This window comes from Phoenix dactylifera, chromosome 16 (assembly GCF_009389715.1).
Source record: "Phoenix dactylifera cultivar Barhee BC4 chromosome 16, palm_55x_up_171113_PBpolish2nd_filt_p, whole genome shotgun sequence".
Taxonomy (NCBI): domain Eukaryota; kingdom Viridiplantae; phylum Streptophyta; class Magnoliopsida; order Arecales; family Arecaceae; genus Phoenix; species Phoenix dactylifera.
In genome coordinates, this window is record NC_052407.1 from 7,512,692 (window position 1) to 7,534,552 (window position 21,861).

The 21,861-nt window shown below is 36.9% G+C and overlaps 1 protein-coding gene across 12 annotated transcripts; it reads left to right on the forward strand.

Moving 5' to 3' along the window:
• The first annotated feature begins 5,564 nt into the window (after positions 1–5,564).
• Positions 5,565–21,581, forward strand: LOC120104054 (protein RRNAD1). Of its 12 annotated transcripts, none has more exons than XM_039114384.1 (14): positions 5,565–5,786; positions 5,868–5,963; positions 6,740–6,823; positions 8,483–8,557; positions 8,717–8,797; positions 9,085–9,212; positions 9,312–9,581; positions 9,772–9,946; positions 11,851–11,934; positions 13,040–13,280; positions 13,369–13,589; positions 16,826–17,033; positions 17,402–17,459; positions 20,666–21,581. In XM_039114384.1, the coding sequence occupies exons 1-12, from the start codon at positions 5,658–5,660 to the stop codon at positions 17,027–17,029; spliced, it is 1,788 nt and encodes a 595-aa protein (XP_038970312.1). In that variant the 5' UTR covers positions 5,565–5,657; the 3' UTR covers positions 17,030–17,033; positions 17,402–17,459; positions 20,666–21,581. The 12 variants fall into 12 exon arrangements, with proteins under 12 accessions (XP_038970312.1, XP_038970309.1, XP_038970315.1 ...); XM_039114381.1 differs by having other exon boundaries at positions 20,054–21,572; XM_039114387.1 differs by lacking the exons at positions 17,402–17,459; positions 20,666–21,581 and adding exons at positions 13,733–14,264; positions 15,621–15,672 and having other exon boundaries at positions 16,826–16,941.
• Positions 21,582–21,861: the final 280 nt, after the last annotated feature.

Genomic DNA, 21,861 nt, shown 5'->3' on the forward strand with positions numbered 1-21,861 from the left:
GGAAATAAGAGGGATAATGAAACTTTTAGATGAGATAAGAATAACACGACCATGGAAAGTAGCAACAGACAGAAAAAGACAGTAACAAATTTTTTTTAAAAAAAATTTAAAATTAAATATTTAATCAATATATTGTGTAAATCATTGAGTTTTGATATGGTTTTTATAAATTTTTGCTTCACTTAAATTTTATCCCAAAAAAAAATCATGGTCTGTTTCAAGACTCATGTGTGACTCAAGATCATATAGTTTATGATCGAGTCCAGGTTAGATTGTAGCAAGGATTTAATGAGTTTGCATGTTTGAGTTATAGTTATCCCTCATTTAAAGTCTTAATCCAATAAAAGAAACTTTCAAAGTGTGCAAAATATAATTTTGAATCCTAATATATGATTCATTTCATAACATATTCATAGCTATTTTAGAAATTATGAACTTTGCATGAAAATAGTGTCAGTAATTGATTTTTAAAGAAAAATTTAGTTTTCATCATAGAAGCAATATATTTGGGAGTCTCTCGACAATTTTGTCCCAAGATCTATGTATGAGATGGGCAATGCATCAACTTAAAACATCCAATATATAATTATCAAACGCTTCACAATTTTTAAGTGTGCTCGAAATTTCTTTTATATATATATATATATATATATATATACATACATATTATTGCTCAATATTTGATTTAGGAAAAAAAGTTTGAGTAAAAATTTTTGGATAAATAAATTATGATTTTATATAAATCTATTATGGACCACAAGACAATATGGAACTCTTCATATCCTAAGGTGACCCACCGCTGGTGGTGACGGGAGACTGATCCTTTAATTTCTTCTGGTTTTTTAAAGGTCATAACGTGCGTACAAAGTGGACTAGAAGAACATCTCACAACCAAGCATCTCACACCGTCCAACCCCACCAATCATGAGGCATCTAGCAACTTTTCTTGAGATACATGCAAGCCTTCTTGAGTAGACTTTCACGAGCACGTGTACAACCCTATAAGCACGTTGGGCGAAGGAACAAAAATAATACAGGGTGGTCATTATAGAATATCTAATAGGATGGGACTTTTCTTTTGCCATATTTTCTCAAGTGTCCATATTAAAGCACACATCTTAAAGAGAGCCTGAAAATCAAATAAGAATAAAATTTCTACTAATGACGGAGTCTATCAATCTTGTAACTTAAAAAAAATATAAATGCAAAATGATTAATTACTTCTGACTATATATTGTGTTATGATAAAAAGCATGTTCTAAAAATACGAATCGATTTATTTGAAATTGTGTATTGGATCACTGCTAGGTATGTACCAAATAAGCTTATAGTATGTATCAAAAGTCGACGAGTGTGTATCACCAGTTATGTAATGTATATTAGTAGATATAATATTATGGAAACTATATATTAATTTGCTTGAAATTATGTATTAGATTACTAAATGACTAATTTGTTAAGTATGTATTGTCTGACCGTGTACCGTATAATGTGAACACTATTCTAAAAACTATGTATCAATTTGTCTAGATGTATGTATTGACTTGATAAATAACTAATTTGTTTGTTATGTATTATTTATCTATATAGTATATACTGCATTTTTTTTTGGGGGTGGGGTTTATCACGAAATTGACAACTCCATTAGTAGAAGAAATATGTGACTTCGGGGCTTCTTCTTTAAGATGCGAACTAAAAAAAACATAGCAAAATAGAAAGCTAGTCCAATATTTGTTTTTTCTGGTGCTCGCCCCATATGATTTTTGTTTGAGGCGATACGGCACGTGCGAACATGTGACATGCATTAGCTAACTAATCTAAAGTGGGCTTAAAGCCCCGGAAGGAAATTGATAAGGTCATGTTTTAACTGGGTCCAGCTTGCCCCGGGGTCCATTAGCTAACTAATCTAAAGCTAGACCACAATCACCAAAAGCCACTAATGGAATCATTACCCAAAAAAAGCCACTAATAGAATTGCCGCTATTGTCTTATCCATTCTATGCTCATTTAGTTAGTGCTAGGGGGTTCGGGTTGTATCTTTGGTACGAAAAAATGTTTGATTTTCTTTCACGATGTCAACATTTTTCTTCTATCTGCCTATATAGATTTTGAAATAGCTATTGCGCGATCAAATGATTAACACCATGAAAGAAGGTGAATTATTCTTCTGCATGAAAGATATAACCTGAACCAGTGTTAGGTCAACTAGACATGCCGGATGGTCATACCTCTTATGTTCGAAATTGAGATTCTGCATTTCAATCTTGAGCTGTGCACTTAAATATTTGCGTCTATACATCTTATCTTGTGTGGATCTTCCCCCCCTCTCTTTGAGAGAGACATGTAAGCATCAGCGAGCATGAGAATGGCTTCAGTCTTAGAGATTGTTTAGTAGATCCTTAAAACTTGTTCTTATGCCTTGTTTTTGTGTAAAGACTTATTTTTTTGAGTAAAGACTTGGGGTAAAGTTGTAAAGACTTGTTTTCTTTCCCAAGTTTTATGAAATCAAACAACCATTTTTAAAGCTCCTTCGTTTTGATTTTTTAAATATATTTTATTGAAACTTGTCATCCAAACAACCATTTAATGTCAGTAACGAGGTTTGCTATTAAGAGGGGAGTCCCTTTTTTCTAACTTGACACTAATTATTAATTTATTATGCCTTCACAACTTGTGAAATTTTTACGCTGGACATCTTAAAATATATTTTAACCTCATTTTAGTAATTTATTTTGCATTGGTTGAGTTATAAGAGCATTCACGAGTTCTATCAGTTTAAAGATCCAGAAATCTATGAACATCCTTTTGTACTTGGTTTTGAAGCATTGTCTGCATCTCTAGTGTACTCTAGATTCTTACAGTGATTGGGTTTATATTCTAGTTTCCAATTTCATGAGTCAATTTTTTTTAAAAAAAATTTATGAGCTAAATCCACTTTTCTTGTTCTTTTCAAAAAAATAAGGTGGGGCAAATTTTCACCTGCTTCTATAGTGAATGGAAAAATATACAATGAGCAAATTCTCAGCCAAAAAGGATCAACTTTTTATAGAGATTAAGCAGTAGCTGTGGTCATGAGGAGGGCAGACAGAAGGTTGTTGTAAGATGTAGTCTTCTTCAAAGCAACCACTTGTTTTGATGATAGGAATAGAGAGGGCTTCATTTAAAACTTCCTTGTTGATCTTTAATTGTCAACAGAAGCTTGTTTTATTTTATTTTTTTTCTTTTCAGAGTGACCATTAAATAGTCATCATCAACAAGTTTCAACTAGCTGAAAGTGATTCGATACTCTATTCTTTGTCCCCTAATGCCAAGTTGCTTTGAAAGTGTGAAGTCTAGGCCAAGGCCAAGTAATCTTGCATCTAAGTCTGACTTGGTGCCAGGTAAATCTACCAAATGGGCAAAGCAAAAGTATATAATCAAGTATGGGGTTCGAGACAAAGAAAGATCAAGGGTGCATATCAGTATTTCCTATATACTTCACTTGGATCAGTTTTTATGCTATTAGCTATTCCGTTGATTCTTCTCCAAACAGGAACCACCGATTCACAAATCTTATTAACCACAGAATTTAGTGAGCGGCGCCAAATCTTTCTATGGATTGCTTCTTTCGCCTCTTTCGCCGTCAAAGTGCCTATGGTACCAGTTCATATTTGGTTACCCGAAGCCCATGTAGAGGCACCTACGGCTGGATCCGTCATCTTGGCAGGAATTCCTTCAAAATTGGGAACCCACGGGTTTTTAAGATTTTCAATACCCATGTTTCCCGAAGCGACACTTCGTTCCACTCCTTTCATTTATACTCCAAGCGCGATTGCTATAATATATACTCCCTCGACCACTTCAAGACAGATCGATCTTAAGAAGATCATTGCCTACTCCCCAGTAGCCCATATGAATCTGGTGACTATTGGTATGTGTAAATCAGGGCGTGAGAGCTAAAGAGGGCGGTAAAAAGGATGGAGCAAACATTTCCCATTCGAATTTTCACTTAATGTTAAGCCTATTTTCAAAAGGGTCATCGTTTGGTGCAATGGCAAAGGATTGCCTCCCTCTTTGCCTCTCTTATTTACCTTCTCCGCTCTTCTCAAGGTTTGTACCACTACCTTCTCCCTCCTTATGAGCATCCGAGTCTACACCCAAACCCTTACCACCAATAACTTCGACATCAATCTCTTTATCTAGAGCATCTTTATCTCCAATATATGTCAAGTGCTCTGGCTTGATGTTTGCTCATAAGATGTTTGATGAAATATTTGTTAGAGATACCATATTTTGGACTTCATTGATTGTCGCCCATGCCAAGACCAATGACATAGGCTTAGCCGCAGGGCTTTTTAAGAGGACCCCGGCGAAGGATATAATGGCGTGGATTGCCATGGTCATGGGTATGACCACACCCCCTTTCAATAGAGCATGAAATAGAACCCTTAGATTTAAACATGCAACACAAAAAAAAAAGTAACTCTATATCTGCCTGTGTAACACAATCATTAAGTTCTTGAAGTATAAAATAATTTACTATGGCAATGATGCATGCTATGAAGAGAGAGGATTTGAACTATGATCACCACATTTGCCTATCATCTTTCAAGGGTCTCTATCCCCATTTACCTAACCATGTTTTATTAAATTTATTTAGATTCGGGCCACCTTCTCCTTTTTAGACTTGTATACCTAATTCAGATTTATCAAGGAGGCAAAAGCATATGGTTGGGAATCTTTTCGGAAAAAAATCCTTCTTAAACTATCTCGCTTAAGATTAGCCAACTTGGATAAGGAAGATAAAGATATATAGTAAAAGGGACGACGTGTCAAAGCTAAGTTACTTAGTGTTAATCTCCCTTTAGGAGAAGGCTTTTCAACTGGCTAATTTAAAGTGTTAGTTTGTTAGCTAAAGTAACAAAGTACTTTGTTAGTTTGTTTACCAAACACATGTTAAAGTGGTACAACACTTTAGAAATGTATTACCAAATAACAAATATCTTTTTATAAAAGCTCTACTTCAGAAAGCTCTAATTTCAAAAGCTCTACTGCCAACAGCTCTTCCAAACAGAGCCTTAGAATCAAATCTACCAAAAAAAATGTTGCTATTGGATTTTTTTAAGAGTAAGGATAGAGGCAGGCCCAGATAATCAACACAAAATGAAGAAGACTTGCAGTCGAGTACGTTAGCTAGATGAGCGGCTGAAGATGGCTTATCTCCAAATGAAGACCAATGGCAGTTATCAAAATTCACCCGTAAACTTGTAGCTAATTAAAATTCTAAAAGGATAAATTTTGGATGAGTAGATGGTAGATCTTAGTGCAATAGTAAGGTCGTTACATTATGAATGTGATAAATTCGAGTTATGGAAATAGCCTTTTCTTTTGGCGCTCTTTTTTTTCTCGGATGTTGTATTGGTCGGAGCCTTGCGCGCGCTAGTAGTCCTCGACAAGCGACCAAGTCGTATCTACTTTTTCAGTCTACCATTTGATCAGGCCAATTGGGTTCAATTTCAACTTGGTTAGGGTCAGGTCAATATATAGAGAGTAGAAACCATCGCCTTCCGGCATTTTCTATACCTATTTTTTTTCCAGCCCCCAGACTCCGCGAGACCGGGTCCGGGAAGCGGGAGTTTCGTCCATTGTTCCTCCTGACCAAGATTGGCGCCTCCGCAATGGCCGCTCCCCGTCGCAGCTTCTCCTGCGAATCCGCCACCCAAACCCTAGAGTGGATGAACGCCATTGCCGTTTTCCTCCGGCCCTTCAAGCCGCTCCTCGACGCCCACGTTGTCAATTTCTTCAAGGTCGCCTCAAAAACCTATCTTTCCTTCGATACTTCCTCGAAGCCACCGCAGTTTCCGGTCTCACGCCGTTGGATTCCGCAGGATAGGTTGTGGGAGATGGTTGATGAGCAGTGGATGGAATGCCTTCGGAAAGAATCGGTAGAAAATCTCTTGAAATTACCCTCTGGATTCGTCCAGGTATGCCTACTCCTTTGGTTCCATTCTTTTTTTCAAGATTTATTAGTCTGAGTTATAAAATAAAGTAGTCTTTGTTTAAATTTTGAAACTAGTTCTGGTTTATCAGGTACTTTGATTAGGTATGTAGTGTATAGTGTTCCATTCCTCCTTTCATATCTTTTTAATTATTTTTTGATGGTTTAGAATTCTCCTACTCTACACCAGTGGTTGAACGTAATGTGATATAGCTGCCAAAGTTGAGCGACTCTTTTGTTTTGTCTTAATTTTCATGCTAATACTGGCAGAACATTGGAATTTAGCTGGAAAAAACCGACTTTTATTGAAAAGATCCAACTTGGATTTGAGACGCTGTATTAAGCGATGCACTGTTGTAGATTTGGTGCAAACAATGAGGTTGGTGTTGGCAACACAGTGTTGACTTGAGAGAAAGTTAACGCGGCGGGTAAAAAGAAAATTGTGCCAGTATATTAGTGTCTTTACCTTTCTTGATTCACTTTCATGTTGATAGGCTGAAGAAGAAATATTGGTTCTGTAAAGAATATAGTGAAGGAGCTTAATGTACTTGTAATTTATGTTTTTGCGTGAAGATTGTACTTTTTATGATACAACAGATTGATTATTTAGAGCCAAAAGAGGAAAGAAGAGGTAAAGATAGCTTGATAGCTGATTATGTTTGATTTAGAATATCATCTTTCTATCTATGCATGTGAATATTTATGCATTGAATTTTATGCATAAGGATCTAATTACTCAAGTTGTATTCATCTATGTGGCAGGACTATTGGCCCCATTCCCTTCAAGAATTTATATGCACTTTGAGGTCTCTTGTCTTTGCTCGAGAACCAAAATTGTCACATCCGGTAGGCACCTAACCAATCTCTTATCTTTGCAAACTGCGTTGCAGTGTATATGACTCATATCTGCTCCAAGTATCAACAGAGAAAAAAGAAAACAAAAAACAACTTTGCAATATGTAATATTAATACAATCATTTTATTTACCATCAAGTAAATATCCAGGAGAGCAGGCAATAGGAGTTGAATGACAGATAAAGGTTTATTGTGGCAGATGTGGGTAGCGTTGGAGAATAAAAGCTTAATAGTGGAAGATAGTGGAAAATTAAGGGGGAGATTAAGGCTTGCATCCATCTTTACCTAACAATATAAAAACTAAAGGGTTTGCATCCCTTTTCACCTTCTAGAAACTTCACCAAAGTTTTTGAGAAACAAGGAGTTAGTTTATCCCATCTACAAGTTTACAGGTTGTTGGTTAGATAGATTTACTGAAATTGTTCTATTTCAAAATAACTTTGATTATAATGTTGTTTGCCATTGTAAGTTTGTAGCAATCACAGAGCATTACTGCAAAAGAAAGAACTTTTATGGTTTGTTACTATTTAGTCAGTTATTCATTTTCAATAAATGCACCTTTCTTCCATACCATTTTTTGTTTCTTGCTTTTTTTGGAAATTGAAAAGGAAAACTTTATGATGTGATATAACTGTAATTTGACCAAAAATGCTTCTCTTCCCTCTTACTTTTGTTAGTGTCCACGAAATAATTAGAAACTTACATTTTTTTTTTTGCATCAAAATATTTGTTTATCAATACTACAATTTGGTCATCAGTCAGGCTCAAGTTTATGCATGTATTCAAGTTTTTGTGGTGGTAGTTGCAAGTTGTGCAAATCCTTGGCCATTTAAATGCAAAACGGCCCCTTATAGGTAAATATGTGCCTGCATGCATATGGATTTGCATGTTTTGAGGAGGTTGGCAAAGGATTTTCACCTATCAATCACAAGGTATCATAGTGTACCATCTGAAATGAATCCAGTGAAAAGGGGGAGGGGGCCCTACGTCTATGGGAGAAAAAAATTCCTATTGGTGACTCATACTGATACTTGCATATAACAATATACCGATCTGTTGACTTGATTAATAAAATGCATATATTTGTAAAAGCTCAATGTTTCTGAAATTGGAAGTCCCAGATTTTCAGAATTTGTTTAAGAAAATAGCAAATCATGTTATTCTGGAGAGATAATAGAATGCCACTACTATCCTAAGATTTAAAAGAATGTTGAACGTATGTGCTTTAACACTATAAAAGAATAATAAATTGACCAACTCTTTATGCTTACACGAATTGTAGGTTGGCCTCATGAAATCATTGGATCACCAGAAAAATTTGCATATCAGTTGTGAAAATGTACATCCATTCTCTATGTCATGATTCCTTGTGGGGTAACACTCACGGGTCCCAATATTAAGAATTCACCTTATGCATATCCTTTTTTTTTGTGGCCACCAGGTCTAAGAGCAACCAGTTTCGGTTCTAACATTTGCAAACTGTGATTTTGCTTCTTATGCATGATTTTTAGGTGTTTAGACCTGATATTGTTGTCTTCCTTATAAGCATTTGTGTTTCATTATCCAATATTTTGGAGCACTATTAATATTTTCCCATTGATTTGCAATTCACTTGTTTATTTAAAATGTCACCTTTGTCGTTTCTTGCAGTTCTTGTGTAATTTGCATGTGGCGTCACTTGGTAGTGTTCTTACTCAAGGCATGAGTTTGAAGAAAAAGCATGAAGTATGTAGATGCATTGTTCAATAGCAAAGTTCTTTCATCCTATGTAAATGTTTTAAGAAATTTTTGTTCATGTAGTCCTTGCAAGTAGTGATGTATGTCTGTATGGTTGGAGACTTTATCAAACATCAGTTTTGGATTATGCAATTCCTCATGGAACAGGTGGAGATTTTAGCTGCAGTCATCAGCAAAGTAGCCAGTGGTTCTGGAGCTCAGACAATTATTGATGTTGGTTCTGGTCAGGTATATCAATCTAAATTGTCTCATCAATTTTATCATAGAAGTTAAGAAAATTATGCCTACCATTTTCCACCTCCGGTATTCCATCTACTGATTTGAAGACGATGCTCTTGGCTGTGTTGTCCCCCCAATTTCTTCTCTCTCTGCTTTACCATCTCATGCCTCAGTTAGTTGGAGAAAATTTTTGTCTAGGTTGTGTGATGAATTTTGCATGGAATGCTTCTTCTTCTTCTTCTTCTTCTTCTTTCCAGGACATTGTTGTTTACACTTTTTTCACTTGGTTTTATCAGGGATATCTTGCACAGGCATTATCATTTGAATATCAGCTTTCTGTTACAGCAATAGATGCTTCTTTGCACCATGCAACTGTTACCAATGCTCGTGCTGAGAGAATCAAAAAGCATTATGCAGCTAAAATGTGAATTTCAGTATTGCAGTCATCCCTTTGAGATAAATTTAGTTTGTTGTTTTTGCGACTTATATGCCATGTATTTATAATGTCTCATTGATTTGTCAGTGCAGGAAGCCAACATCTCAAGGTTCCTCGAACTGTCACTTGCCATGTTCTTTCAAGTGACATATTGACAGCTTTAAGCACTGTCTCATTACATGAAGAAAATGTTGAGCAGTCAACAGACACTAATAATAGTCTAGAAAATGATGTTCTGGAGAATTTGAAATCACATATAGGAAAAGCAAGTTATTTATATAATAACAGAAAAATTGGACCTCCATTGGTTCTTGCTGGACTTCATGCTTGTGGAGATCTTTCCGTGAACATGCTTAGGTAAATTCTTTCCAAGTTGCTGATGTTTGAAAGCATGATTTGTTGGTTTAACATCACATAAAATTTGTTCATGATGGTTATTTATCCTGTAACTATCATGTAGTATATTTAGAGTTTTGTAATCTAAGTTTGATATTCATGGATTTTATAGTTTTTAATTCTTTTTATATTCAAACTCTTATCAATTCAGGACCTTTGTGGACTGCGAACAAGTGAAAGCAGTTGTTGGTGTTGGTTGTTGTTACAACTTACTATCTGAAGACCATGCTGAGAAGACCAACACCCCATGTGGTTTTCCAATGAGCAGGGCTGCTAAATTATCTGGGTTAACCCTTGGAAAAAATGCACACGATCTTGCTTGTCAGGTATGTGTAGTTCAGTAATGATGTTTACTTCAGTAGGAGTTTAGTGCTGTTTTTTACTATATCATCGGACATCATTTTGCTGTTATCTTATATCTCCTTAGATCATGTGAAATTTAGAGGGTGAGCCTTGGCATAATGATAAGGTAACTCCATTGTGACCTAAAGATTATGGATTCGAAACATGGAAACAGCCTCTTCGCATGCCTCCACCCAACACCCCTACTTAAACCTATGTAACATTATAATATAGGTTATTGCTTATAAAATTAATAGAAAGTGTATTGGAGTGACAAGGAAGATAAGATTATAGAATGAGGGCATTGGGGAATCTTAAGAGCTTAATAGAAAATAATGTCTTTGAAATAAATGGCGATTGTTAGGTCAAGTGGTAGAAAATTTAGAGATGGACCAATAAAACAAGTTCATGATAATGTTGAAGGTTTTGGCGGGGGGAGGAAAACATGGAATATTTGTCAATAGCTATATAAGATAGTTTGATAAGTATTGGATGATACAATGCATTTTTTTTTACTGTTTTTGGTCTATGGGGGTTAATAAATTTGACTTCATATTGATATGACCAAGAGTATAGGTTAAGTGGTTATTGTTATGGTTACAGTATGCTGTTATGTAGTTCAGCTTTCTCGACATTACCAATTGAAAATTTTCCAATATATCTATCATAGAGAGAATATTTATTTCATAAATTTAAAAAATTGAACAAGTTTGTTCTGGAATTTGGAGCATTCTTTTGCCACCCATGTTATATTGGTGATAGGGATATATGTAGCCTTGATAAGTTTCATGAAACAATTAAATTACGGATGCAAAAAACTTTCTTGTTCCTTGTACTTAATTGGGTGAAAGATTTGTTTGATCAAGACTCTTATTGAATATTTGTACCAACTTAATGGAGAATCCTTTGTGTTTGGACTTTTCTTTTGTGGCTAAATGCCCTTCTGTAGCTGGAGACTCAGCCACACGTTAGGTTTCTCCTATTGAAATAGTAAGGAAATATTGTGTTCTCCCTGCCTAATGGCAGTTGATTGAGGGAATCCCATTCTTAGAGTAATAGAAGAGAAAAAGGAAAATAAATGCACAAGTTACTTGGGCATAAGAGTGTGTGTCCATCTGCCCATTGACATGTAATAGTGGAATCCGTCCTTTCTTTATTTTAAAATTTTTCTTTTCTTTTCTTTTCTAATTGATATTAACTTGGAAAGTAGGACAGGACTTCATTTATTAAGCACGATTTGTATTTATTATTTACTATTAGAAGTTCTCCTGACAAATGAAATTGTACTTTCCCTCTTCCTTATTTTTTGCTTTCTACAGTTGGACTGCCATGGAATCTTGTTTAGAATGGAAACAACATATGAAATTATAATCACCATTAAAACTATTTCCAACTTTGATAAATCTTCAAAAAGAATTAAAATATAATTTTTTACATAAATATATCTTTATTAGCATGCATATCCCGTAACATTCATTTATTTAGCAAATGACTCCTACCATGACAGTGATAGGGTCATTGACATCCATCAAATGCTACTTTCTTTGAAGAATTCATCTGCATTGCACATTCTTAATGCTAGTTTTACAAATAGAAGAAAGTGTTCTTGTGATGCGGTGGAATGTTTTATCTTTCCAGACTACTTTTTCTATGAGTATTAGATGTTAAAGAGTTAGGTCAACTTTGTACCTTGCTGCATTGGAGCTATTTTGTTCCTATATGGAAGTTGCCAAAATATTGTCTGGTTTTTGGGTTGTCTTTTTTACTTCAGTGCTTTTCAGTTTTTATCTTCTCCAGTTCAGATGAATGCATCTCTAATTCCAATTAGCAGCAAGCTTTTATATAATCAAAAAAGAAAAGGAATCTCACCCTTTTTTTTTTGCGCTAGAGTGCAGAGCGATGGAGAAGTCTTACTAAAGATGATGCACTTCAAAATTTTGATGTACATACCTTTCGTGCTGCCTTCCAAATGGTGAAATATCTTTAGTCTTTACTAGCTAGATGCAGTTCGTGATGCTTACTTTGTTTAAGTTGATTGTCATTAATATTTCCAAGTTATTTTTTTTGTTTGCTGAGCTTGTAACTGTGAATAAACAACAATTGAATTATTTCATTACTAGCTTTATTTATCTTGCCTCTTCTTTATTCTCCAACTTGTATTGCTCATTTTTATAGACCCTAGGAACAAGTTTATGCTCAGGAGAAAAGGATTGCGATCGTGTTTATCATCAACGATCCTATGATGATTCTTACATTTTTTGGCTTCTTGCTTTTCGTAGCTAAAACATAGAACCAAATTTTTTGTCAGATTTCTTACCTAGCTTCCAATGTGTCCGCATAATGAAGGCAAGGATTGTTCATGTTTGCACTTCTATAGTATGCGTATTTTTTCATCCCAGTATTTTTTCCCATGTTCCTTCTATTGTTATCTGCATTACAATGTTATACTCATGGAATGCCGTACCGGCCCGTACCGGCCGGTGCGGGCCGGTACGTACCGGTCCGGTCCTAGACCGGTACCGGAACGGCAAAAAAACCGGTATTTCCGATTTTTTATCCGAACCGGCCGGTACGGGCCCGTACCGGCCGGTTCGGAGCCCGTACCGGCCGGTACCGGCCTCGTACCGGTGCGAATCGGCCGGTTCGCACCGGTACGATTTTTTTTTTTAGAACCACAGCGCGCGCACCACAGCACCGCGCGCTGTGGTTTTTGAAACCACCGCGTACCGTACCGGTACCGGCCGGTACGTACCGTACCGGACCGGTACCGTACCGGTCCGGCCGGCCACCGGTACGCCGACCGGTACCGGTATGGCGGACCTTGGTCCTATTTAACTGGCAATTAGTCATAATGGACTAAGATGAAACAGCAGGAAACCACAGTTCGTGAATCAGAAGAATTATGAAAGTATAAGTTATGATGTGTACTTTGTTTGTGCTTATAAAATATATGTTGCTTGAGATCTAACTTTTTTGGGCTATTACATATCGATGCTTCATATTTTCTCACTTGCATGAGAAAAATGTTTCCATGTGCATTGCTTTTTCTCGTTAACAGCTAATCTGTGTCTTCATAGGTTCTTGATAAATACTTTCCAGATGTCTTAACATCAAGCCCATCAATTGGTCGAAAAGGGAAAGCTCTACGTCGCCAACGAATGAGACAAGTTATTGAATCTAAGTTGGGTACAAAAGGATGCAATACCGTTCCTTTCTTTACGTTCAAACAACAATGCAAGTCTGCAGCTGGTTCATTGACCATGAAGACTGATGAACTTGAAGTGGTTGATGGATGTTACAGCAATATGGCACTAAGAGGTTTCTAAACTTATTCATCTCTTGAGTTTCTACATATATGTCCATTGATGCTTGATTGTAGTTCAGAGCTAAATGTCACTTAATCTAGCATTTTTGATATATGCTGCAGTTGATGCATGTACCACCTTAGAAGAACTTCCACAGTCCAGCTCTAGCTCTGATGTCAGATGCCTAGAAACTACTGTTGAGAAAACTGATAACTATTTGCTTTTTAAAGAATTCAGCATGTCTGGACTAAGTCGCCTTGGCTGTGGCCCTTCAGAAGACATCAATCTCCTTGAAATATGGAAAGAGGCTCAACCTTTCGCTGTATGTTGCCTATCTTCTTTTGTCCTAATATTTGTCTCTAATTTCTAATTGTAGTTCTTATTATATATTAACCTGTTTTAGTGCACGAGCATGCTGTCATTTGTGATCCATCAGCTCTTTCTTCTTCATTAATTCTTATATAGTGAATTGGGCTCCTCATGGCTGGATTTGGAATTGGATCTGGTCAGCCTCATAGCCGTAGGATGTGCACTTACCTCAAAGCGTTGGAAAAAGTTGTCGTCTCACTAAACGTCCCTCTCTCCGGTACAAGCAGATTTGATTAAAAAGAAAAAGTTAAAAAAAAATGAAAAACATCTCATCGATCAATTTGAGGAGGCAGCAACCATATCCCACTATCCCACTCCTCCTCCCCCCCCCCCCCCTCCTCTCCTAACTTTTTTCCTCTAAGATTTGTCATCAAAAGCCATATTTCTCCTTCTCTCTGCCTCTCTTTCCTTCTTCCTCCCACATGGCACCCACATGAGAACATACATCCATACAAGAAACACCTGTGTTTTCCTGTCTTCACCTTTCACCTGTGAATGTGGAAGCCCCGGCTTGACACTATACTCCCGACTACTGCTGGAACACCAGAGTGATTATTGTCTCCGACTCCCAATTGTAGCTTGTTGCCAAACTTCTCAGAGGTCTATCTCATCTCCCCGCACCAAACAGGTCATTTATTTCTCTTTTTGTTCATATTAACATCTGCCATTCTCATTTAGGTACAGCAAATCTCTTTTTATTCTGGCAGGATTATCCTAGATCACAATTTATCTGAACTCCTTCAGTGATACTGGGTAGTGCATACAATAAGTAGCTTGTAATTTGTATAGATAGTAAGATGCATGATAGGCTGAATTTGTCACTTAAATTCAATATCTCAGGTAACTATAGAACCTTACTTCTTTAATCCATGGACTGATTGTTAGGTTATCAATCCTTACTGCATAAAGTTCAATTTGGTGATTTCAATTGGTAAAAAGGTTGAAAAATGGCTGCCGATGCAGTTTTCTTGGAGTCAGCAATACAAATCAAATAGCTCAATGTAGCGAAAGGGGGTACAAAGTTATAGCTGTTAAGAAGTGTATATGTCAAACCGTGCCTGAATACCCAACCTAGACATAGTGAATTTGCTCCATGTAATTTATGGTGATCTTATTAGTTCTTTTATCTGTACCAAAACTCAGCTGCCAGCTGTCTCCCTAAAAGAGTCCACTGGAACATTTCTATTGAAAACGAAATTGATTTTAAGCATTAGTCTCTCTGATGATATTCTTGACTCTCTTTGATGATAGCAAATCTCATGTTCTGCCGGAAATTTATTATATTTGCATGACTACCTATTTTTATTCTGTAATTGGATTTTGCTGTGGAATCTCAACTGCCAAGTAAAACTGGATCTGAGAACATTAGAAAACCAGTTAAACATCTTTCATAACTGCGTGTTAAGCCCACTCGGGAGAATTGTAGTCGCTCTCTGTCTCTCTTATCATGTCTGCTTTCATAACTGCGTGTTAAACCCACTCGGAAGAATTGTAATCGCTCTCTGTCTCTCTTATTATGTCTGGTCGATACTAGTTTCATACTTGTAGCTGATCACATTCCTATAGTTTTTCACTTCTAAAATAGCATGAGATTAGTAGCACATTATGGATGGTAACTGGACAAATATAAAATTTAGAAGCAAGTGATCAAAAGTAGTACACATTAAATTCAGAACATTTTATTAACTTCTCCATTTTTTCTTCCAAGAAAATGATGTCTATATTGTATTGTTTATTCAAAATGACTGAGTATCGAGGCTTTTGTTTGTTAATTTTCTTTGGAAGAATATGCATGCATCTTTGGTGAACCACAGCACATGCTATATATTAATTTTAAAATTAGTGCTATATATGGTGTGCATGTTTCGCGCCTGCACTGAAATTTATATTGTTTGAAGTAAGATGCCTGTGGATGTGTTCTAAATAGCATGTGAACTGGGTGATTCCCCAGTAATGACACTCCTCTCCTTTGATGAGTTTCCAGATTTGAGTCCTAGGTGGTGCATCCACATGGAGCTGGATAATTTTAGCTTCAGGTGGGTCTTGCCCATCGCGCTCTCTCTCTCTCTCTCTTTCTGAAGTAAATAACTGACTGTGCCTCTTTATAGTGCTTTCCTATGGAAGGTTGGGGTCTGTTTGATCTTTTTTTTTGCCTTTTCCCTATCTTTTATTGAATTATGTTACTACATGTTATATTAATGAAAAAGAAAGGATCACTCTATGAATTGGATCCATGTGACATACATGGCAAAGAGATACTTGAGATTCAGAGTGCTTGAAGATTATGACATTGCATAATGGAAAGAGAAGAAAAATGAAGGAAAAAATTGGAGCCATGTGGGCCTCTTGGTAGTGCTTCAAGGACTGTAGAAAGGGTAAAAAATGAGAACAGGTGGGTTTACTTGCTTTGGAATAGGTTGGGAATTTATCAGATTGTGCAGTCATTTGAAACTAGAGTCCTACCCTCTATAGTTCCCATTGTAACAGTAGAGGTGCAGATATGTCTTAAGAACATAGCAGTATTTACATGTCTGCTTATTTTATATGAATCCTGAGATTCTTCCATGTTTCTCCCTCTGGCTCATGTACATTCAGGAAGCAAAACATTCTAACATACTATGTGGCAGGCTTTTGCGTGGCACGTTGGTCCTACTGGTGTAGTGCTAGTGCCTCATTATTGCTTTAACAATATGTGTACTCCTCCTGCTTTAGGACAGGACTAGGAATAGAAGTTTCAAATTCCCCTAGATGTCACTTTTTCATCCCATTGCAGATATCTAGGGAAGAAACATACCATCAAACAAGTCAATCTAGTAGGCCTTCATTGGGCTGATCATGGTTGAAAATTGATTAGTGGCATCTAACCTCCCTGCTAACATGGCCATGTCATACTTCTATAGGGTCTCCTCTTTCTGTCCGCTCTTCCCACTTGATCCACTGATCGCCTTCCTGAATTGACTGACTTACTGACTTCGGAGCTGCCCTTTTACGTAGTTGCCTTGGTCTAAAAAAGGGTGGATCCTCATTGTTAAAGGTCAAGGGTCGACAAAACAACCCTTACTCGCTTGGTCCTTTCTTAATCTGCATGCTCAGCTTGAATGCCTGTAAATTAGCTTACATGAAAATTCTAGTCAATATAAATTTGCTAATACTATAGTTGATACATGATTTAGTCTTTTACTCATGCAGGAATTTGTAGGTCCTTTTTGGTCTCTGCGAGCTGCTCTAGGGCCACTGGTAGAAACTTACATTTTGCTTGATAGGTTGTTGTTCCTTCAAGAGCAAGGCAATTCAGTGGAGGCATTCTTGTTCCCTCTATTTGATCCTACAATATCACCAAGGAATGTGGCTATAGTTGCCCAAAAAACTGGTGCAGATACACTTGCAACATGACATGGTAACAATTCTTTCTTTGCATCTCCTGAATATGGACATGCATATTCTTGTATGTTGTTCATGCAGTTAGGTAGTTACTTTGAACCACTTCACAAAAGAAATGGTAAGTGGTCCCTCAGTCATTAAAAGAATATAAAATGTTTTCTTTTAGTTAGGACTTCTGGTAAACCCAATTATTATTACTGCGATATGTAATCTGAAATTTGTATACATGATAAAGCCAGAGCTAGTGGGTAGAGTCAACATCTGTTTTATATTTATTCATTTAAATTTGCAAGATGATTGCGTTGAGAGGGCACGCAGTTTTCAGAAAACAAATTTAGGCATTTAACTGTGATCTTCATTTTCTAATTGCTTTTGAAACTGCAGATATGGAAAGGAGCCAGGTACATGAGTTTGTTGATCCGTTAAGTTATTTTTGAGCTCTGTAAGTCTCCAAGTGCAGAAGATGACATCAAATTTTGTTTCCTCTTTGGTTTTTATTTCCTTGAAATATCATTTGCATTCTCAGAAATAAGTATCTTCAGGTTTTATCACCTGATCCACTCTGCTATATTTTGAAAATCCATAGGTGCTTTAGGTGCAGCCACTCATTTAGGTTTTAAGCTCCACTATTTGTCAGATGTGGAGGATGAGTTCTTTGTTCGAAAATAAAATAGATGACCTTTGACTGATCGAAAATGGGATATCTATACAAAAGCTTACTGTACATAACTCCACCAATGGCATTTTGCTCTCATTGTGCTCGGATTTATCTATGGCATTTTGCTATCTTTTTGTCAAGATTTACCCATGGTACTTATAATTTTTTCAAAACTGCCATTTCTCTTTTTGATGCGTGTTGGAGAAACTTGCTTAAGTACCTTCTTTCACCAGATTTTTGTGGCTATAGTGGAGAGCAAATTGTTCTCGTCGAATTTTACAATGATGTTTTTTTCCTGTATTGTGTTTGACCATGGTATTCTTTGTGCTGAAATGCGGTGAGTTGTGTTTGTTCTTCCTTGTTTCACCTCTCTGTATGACCTTGAATATGACTAGACATGTTGATTTGTTTTTGGACTGGTCTTGACTTAATCTGTAAGTGATATATTTTACCCAAATTTCAGTTTAGATAAATAAGAACCTCTTGCATGATATACATTAAGAAACTTGCAGCCTGTTCAGGTCCTAGGATCGAGTCCAGGGATGTTGTTTACCTGTTGGTGTTGGTGTAGGTGCAGTGTGCCTGTTGGATTTGTCCAACTTTACCTGACTCTAGATAAGTAAACATGGTAATTCTACTTTATCATTGGAAGGGGCCTGTTGAATAAATTGCATTAGTGACTTGGGCAACCTCAAGATGGATAACTTTTGCTTCACAACATGGAAGAAATGACACCTAATCTCTTGCAGAAAAAGATTAGGCAACACATCATCAGATATCTTCCAGTCTTGTTGCCTGTAGCAATGTTTATGTCACTTGATTCTTTCATGATTACTTTGTAAAGTCGTGCAGGAATTTCAAAGTTCCACGTGCAACCCCTAAGATCCACTTTCTCATAAGTAAGCCCCTATACCAACAGCCTTTTTGGAGTTATTTGCACAAAGATGCTCCGCCATCTGTCTTGAAGAAACTTTGGCATGAATAATTCAAGACTTTGAGGGTTTTGGGTGGTTCATGTTGGTTGGTGATCTTGTTGAATACGATTTGTACGTTTTTAGTCATTGCAGATTATTTTGATCATGGATAAAGAAAAGAAAATATAATATTGCCATTTAACTTTTGTTTTCATGTGGACCTGTGTTCTTTTGGTAGTTGTGTCTAGCTGTTCATAATTTAATTATTTTCAAAACACAGTTCCACCACTTCAGTTAGGTACCAAGAGTCCCTCATATTCAAAAAGGCATTTTAAAAAAGATATAGCACCAAGAGCCTGTATTTGACACTACTCTAAACATGTCGAGAAATTTCTGCAAGACCTGGTAAAACCTTTCTATTCAACTGTTGGAGTGGTGATGTCATGATATTACTGCCAACTTACACACTGAAGGGCTCCTGTATTAAATATATTTTCTTGATTTGACTTGCTTTTGTGATTCTGATTGAAGTCCTCTTATCCACTTCCACGAATTGCCTCGACTACCAAAACTTTGCCAATCTGTAATCCTTGACAATGAATGTTAATGATGGGTTTGATATCAATAGTGTTTATAGAATGAAATAGATTCAATAAAAGTATAGATTCTCTGTATACCTTCATATAACAAATAATTTTTATGATTCCAAAATGTCTAAAAGCATAAGGTTTCAGATATGATGCCACTATTGCCTTTTCCACTTGACAATTTACTGAACCTACCTGGTATGGTTAGTCAACCAATTTGCTGCAATCTTTTCCCGCAATGCTAAAGGCCATTGATTTAATTTTTGTATCAGCATTTGCACCTTGAAGTTTCTCTCTAATAAAGCATCACTCTTATTCCATGCTTGTCATCCAGAGCCCTCCCCTGGTGGTTTTTTTTATAAATTTTATGTCAGCTCAGAGTAATAAAACTAATTATTTAGATGTAGTTAACCATTTTAATGCACTTACAACCTTAAATGATTTAACAATATATTCTCAGAGTAATACAAATGTAATATGCTTTTGTTGCACAACCACTAATATAAGTGACCTCTCCAAAAAAAAATAATAAATAATAATAATATAAATGACACCTTTCTGAATTATGTTTAGCAAGGAGTTTTTCGAGACAATCAGGCACTGTATTTATGAACCTATGTTGATTATGGGAAAAATATCATCCTGGGAGATTGAGTACCATCTGCAAACTCTGTGTGTCTAACTTTTAGATATAGGTAAATTATCCTATGGACAAGTATGACCTGATTCATCTCCCTCTTGACTGAAAGCGGGGGCCTGCCCTTTTCAGCTTTCCAAATGTAGTAATTAAAATCTCAATTTAGTGGGTTGGGATGAGTGGGATAGTTATATGCCCATCCAGCTTGAGCTACCTAACTATAATGACTGTTGTTCACAGGTCATTATGAGAGGTACCATAGAGGCTTTCGACCACACAAAACCAGACGAGCAATTTGGCATCTCATTATTTTATAAGAAAGGATTTAAAGGTTGACAATGATTTTAACCACAAAGGTCGACAAAGATGATGGAACTATATTATACAAGTTTTCATACTTGAGTAGAATGAGATGGTTTTCCCTTCTGGTATTCAAGGCGATGCATCTTTGCATGTGAATTTCTTTTCAAGAGAAGTTACGCTTTTTACAAGGTCCAAGTGTGTTGGGCTTATACTGGGCTGGGGCCTCGTATGGCAACTGAGCTGTGGCCCTTACCTGCTTGTTTCCATTGTCACGGGTCCTGTATGGGCATGTTTAATGCTATCCAGTATTAATTAAGCTCTGATGACTTTATATCAATTGTGCTCTGATGGCACGTTGTTGTGGCCCTTTTGTTTCTGAAATTCACTAATGTTTTCTGATGTGTGTTTTTTAATTTTTGGGGTACAAAATGTTGTGTTGTGTTATGTTACTGAAGTTGTGAGAAAAATGAGTAGTAGCACTCTGATCTATCTAATGGATTATGTCATGCATGGTAGCTGAAAAAATTCAAACTCTGTGGCTAATGACAGGTGCAATAGAGGCCTAGACAGCCTATTGAGTTACATCATGGCCTAAGATCAAGGGTGGAAGCAATCCAATCTGGTGCATCGTTTGTCGCCATGTGGCGCACGCTGTATGCTATGGTTGATTGCCAGCTGTCCTTGCAATTTCCTCCACATTAGGATGCCTATGGCTTCTCTTTCATCTTCTTCATTGGTGCCTTGTGCAACATAGGGCCTTTCAGGTTGGTCTCATTGGATTCTCAGCAAGATGACAGCCATTGGCGGAAAAGGATGGGGGCTGTAGCTGTGGAAAATTTCAAAGTTCAGTAGTCTTATCAGATAAAAAGAGTTTCTTTGCTCTCCTTACATCAAGATCTTGGCACTTGCATTCGTACATCGGAAGGCATTCTGATGAGTTTCTTCTCATCTTCACTTTTGAATGATGGAGCCCTAACTTATTGAGACTACCACCCAACCAGGTGATAGAAATTCTCTTCAGTCTTTCAGGTGTTTTCATCGCAGCGCCTGGATTAACATCGAGCGGCTCCTGGTTTGTCATAAATTCTGCTTAGTCTTGTAATCTTGACAGCTTTGGCACTGTTGGATTGAGGTCTTGTCATTGTTAGCCTCCTGCTCATGATTGGATAGCCATGATTGCGATGGATGGCGGCGCGAAAATGCAGGCCACTTGGAATGGCCAGAGAGATGACGGCATTGTGCTGCAACTTGTATGCCCATGCTGCCTGTCCATTTCAACTGGTTGGAGCACTAATGGAGTTTCCACCCAATGCTAATTCTTGACCTTCAAGTCTTGTTGGAACCATGTATCTGACTCATATCACCAATCTTCTTGTTAATTTCAATGACACTGGATATAAGCTGCTGTATTTAGTCAGCTCCATTCTGGAAATCAAGGCAGTGGAAGTTAAAACCTTCCATTGGATGATGGGACAAGGGATTGGTCGTAGGGCTACGATGAATCTAGCCGTAACTTGGGAGTCTTGGACTTTCTTTGCTATCCTTCAGGTTCAGGCTCTTTGTTCTTGGAACAATTCATTCGAAGCTGTAAGATTCCAAGGAACAGTTTGCACCTTGAAGAACATGTTTAGGCTCATTAAACTGGCGCACTCGCACGCCAAGCATGAATAGAAATGATCCAAATCAAGTCAAACTTGAAACAAAACTCAATTGCAAGTTGCAAGTATGACAAGATTTGCCGGTAT

Bases quoted from the DNA above. Each gene is read 5' to 3' on its own strand.
- LOC120104054 (XM_039114384.1), top strand. From the start codon at position 5,658: ATGGCCGCTCCCCGTCGCAGCTTCTCCTGCGAATCCGCCACCCAAACC. The intron at 8,798-9,084 runs GTATATCAATCT...TGGTTTTATCAG, and splicing joins TTGATGTTGGTTCTGGTCAG to GGATATCTTGCACAGGCATT. The intron at 9,213-9,311 runs GTGAATTTCAGT...TTGATTTGTCAG, and splicing joins AAGCATTATGCAGCTAAAAT to TGCAGGAAGCCAACATCTCA.